This window comes from Lactuca sativa, chromosome 4, assembly GCF_002870075.4.
Source record: "Lactuca sativa cultivar Salinas chromosome 4, Lsat_Salinas_v11, whole genome shotgun sequence".
NCBI lineage: Eukaryota > Viridiplantae > Streptophyta > Magnoliopsida > Asterales > Asteraceae > Lactuca > Lactuca sativa.
Window position 1 is genome coordinate 363741749 of NC_056626.2, and position 2745 is coordinate 363744493.

The 2745-nt window shown below is 34.9% G+C and overlaps 1 protein-coding gene across 1 annotated transcript; it reads left to right on the forward strand.

Annotated features, from left to right (window-relative positions):
* Positions 1-1414: 1414 nt before the first annotated feature.
* LOC111896676 (transcription factor HEC2) lies at positions 1415-2507 on the forward strand. Its single transcript, XM_023892642.3, has one exon. The coding sequence runs from the start codon at positions 1571-1573 to the stop codon at positions 2249-2251; it is 681 nt and encodes a 226-aa protein (XP_023748410.1). The 5' UTR covers positions 1415-1570; the 3' UTR covers positions 2252-2507.
* Positions 2508-2745: the final 238 nt, after the last annotated feature.

The window sequence follows — 2745 nt, forward strand, 5'->3', positions numbered from 1 at the left end:
ATTAAAGGTTAGTGTGAATCGTTTCCAGGGTATGATTGTCCAATCGCTTTTCAAACTTGAATCTCTTCGTATTCTCGATCTAAGCAATAACAATGTCACCGGTGGTTTAAGTTCTGAAGTTGGAAACCTTTGAAATCTTGAATCCTTAACCAGTCGATTAAATATTACCACTTCAACTAACTTTTTTTGTCTTTTACTTCAGATTCACACTTCAATCTGGAATTGATTTCAATGACTTCACTTCGATTCTATTTAACGAAAAGAACTCCAAGTTGGACTTTTCAATTCTATGATTTGACCATTCTTTGGTAACTCACTAACCATTCATCTGAACTTCAATATCACCACATATAAAACTTCGATCTTGAACTTGCGATTATCGAAAAGATTTCAATCCAAACTACTACCGAAACATCAATAAACACCAATTTTGAATTTTACATTGACTGTTCTTCAATTGTTCGATAACCAACTCAGTGACGCATCATAACTAATTTGACTATTTCGATACTCGACATGTCAAGTGCTTTCGATGATTTTGATTTTCAAAGTAAATTCCATAAACACCAAAATTCATCTCCATCTTCAACTGTTCTAAGTGATGTTGATTTTACTAAGTGAATCCATGTTGGTGATGATTTGACAATTTTAGGTGACGTGGCGTGTGAAACTAGCTACAATCGGTTAGGATGGCAAAATAGACAAGTTGTTATGAACTTTAATTCCTTAAAAAGCAAGAAATTAAGTTAAGGGACCGAATCAATCAAAACCCAAAACATTTTAGGGCTAACAAAACTCAATAAGCTGACAACTAAAAACGCAAAGGAAACCAGACGCCACATACAATGACATTAATTACCCTTTTGCATGAAGCCGGTAAAAGCTTTAGCAGTTCTTGCACAATAATAATATATACTCTATATTTCTTCGTTCGGCCGATCCAACTTCATTGTAGTCTTCAAATATTATCATTATCCAGTTAACTTCGGGATCTGCAAAAATAAAGTTCAATGAATCTATGTTTTCTTTCTCCCGTAAGCTGTTTATGGTGTATACGTGTTATGAGAGAGAGCATCTTTAATTCAGTCTAATATGGGAAAAATTCTTAGAAATGGATGGAAACTTGTTGGAACTTCACAACAATTAAAATTGCAAACGAATTTCTAAATATCCACAAAGCTATATGTCGAGAAAATGGGTAGGTTTCAAAGTGTCTAATTTCTTGTTTTTTAGTGTTATTTTTTCTTTTTAAAATCCATACCATTATCTTCACAATATTTAGATGCGGAGTTCTTTTATTATATTTAGATTTAAAGTATTCTTACATATCTTTAAACTAAAAAATATATTATCTTTTTACACGTTTGAGATTTCACATTCTTCTATATATTTATTCACAAAACATTTTGTTGCAATAAATTTTAGAAAGAGAGGGGCAATGTTATGAAAACAATAAAATACTTAGGGCTGAAGTTGTTATTTATACCTCATCTCCTACTGACACATTCCTCACTGTTCCATTTATCTCTTTAACTTTGACACAAACCCTATTTCATTACACTGTGAAGACATGGATATGATGATGGAGCTTGACAAGCTTCCCGACCCATTTTCTCTACCATTCCACGACCTTTCTGATTCATCCATCATGGATTTAAACTTCTCCGGCGGAAATTCCACCATCAACCACCGTGCACCACCGCATCAACTACTACAACACCCCAGTTACCCTACACCGCAGTTTACAATTTCCCACGATCATTATCCACGTGCGAGCTGGCTACAACAGAAGCCAGACTCCGTGGAGGCGATGAGGGAAATGATTTTCCGAATGGCGGCATTGCAGCCGATCCAAATAGACCCTGAATCTGTGAAACCGCCAAAGAGAAGGAACGTGAAGATATCAAAAGATCCACAGAGTGTAGCGGCGAGACACCGGAGGGAGAGGATCAGTGAGCGGATTAGGATTCTACAGAGATTAGTTCCCGGAGGAACAAAGATGGACACAGCATCGATGTTGGATGAAGCTGTGCATTACATGAAATTCTTGAAAAAACAAGTTCAAGTAATGGAACAGGCGGCTGTCGGAGGTGGTGGGGGAAATATACCGTCGACTGGAATCAATGGTGTTATCGGAATCTGTCCCACCACCACCATGACTCATCATGACGCTAATAATTACCCGAATGTAATTAGAGCCTGCGGTGAGCCTAGTGCTCATATGGTGGGCTCTATGGAGTTGCTCAAGTGATAGAGATGGGCGGAGGGTAGTTTCGTAATTTAACAATGGGATTAACAGCCTATTTATGTTTGAAGGCGGGGTCTTAATGGATTAGTAAAGATGGAGGGTGAAAATGAATATACTTGTATTTTCCAAGAGTGTATAAGCATTATCGGAAAACTAAACTCCTACCTTCTAAAGGAGTTTGATTAATTTGTAATTGTTAATTAACAAAATAAACTATATTACATTTTTATAAAACATTACTCCAACCAATTATTGATTCTTTTTATCAGGGTTTTTTTTTTCTATTTTAAGTCTTATATGGAATATGATTTTATTTTTAAATTTAATGATATTCAAGCTATTGAGCTTTTTTATACTTTACTATTAAACATATGATAAATTACACGTATAATCCTTGTGGTTTGAAGATAATTTTCATGTTTAATCGTTTTTTTTTTTAATTTAGATGTTCTATATTGTTTGTTTTTGTTTGGAGTATAGTTAGTTAAAATTATCAA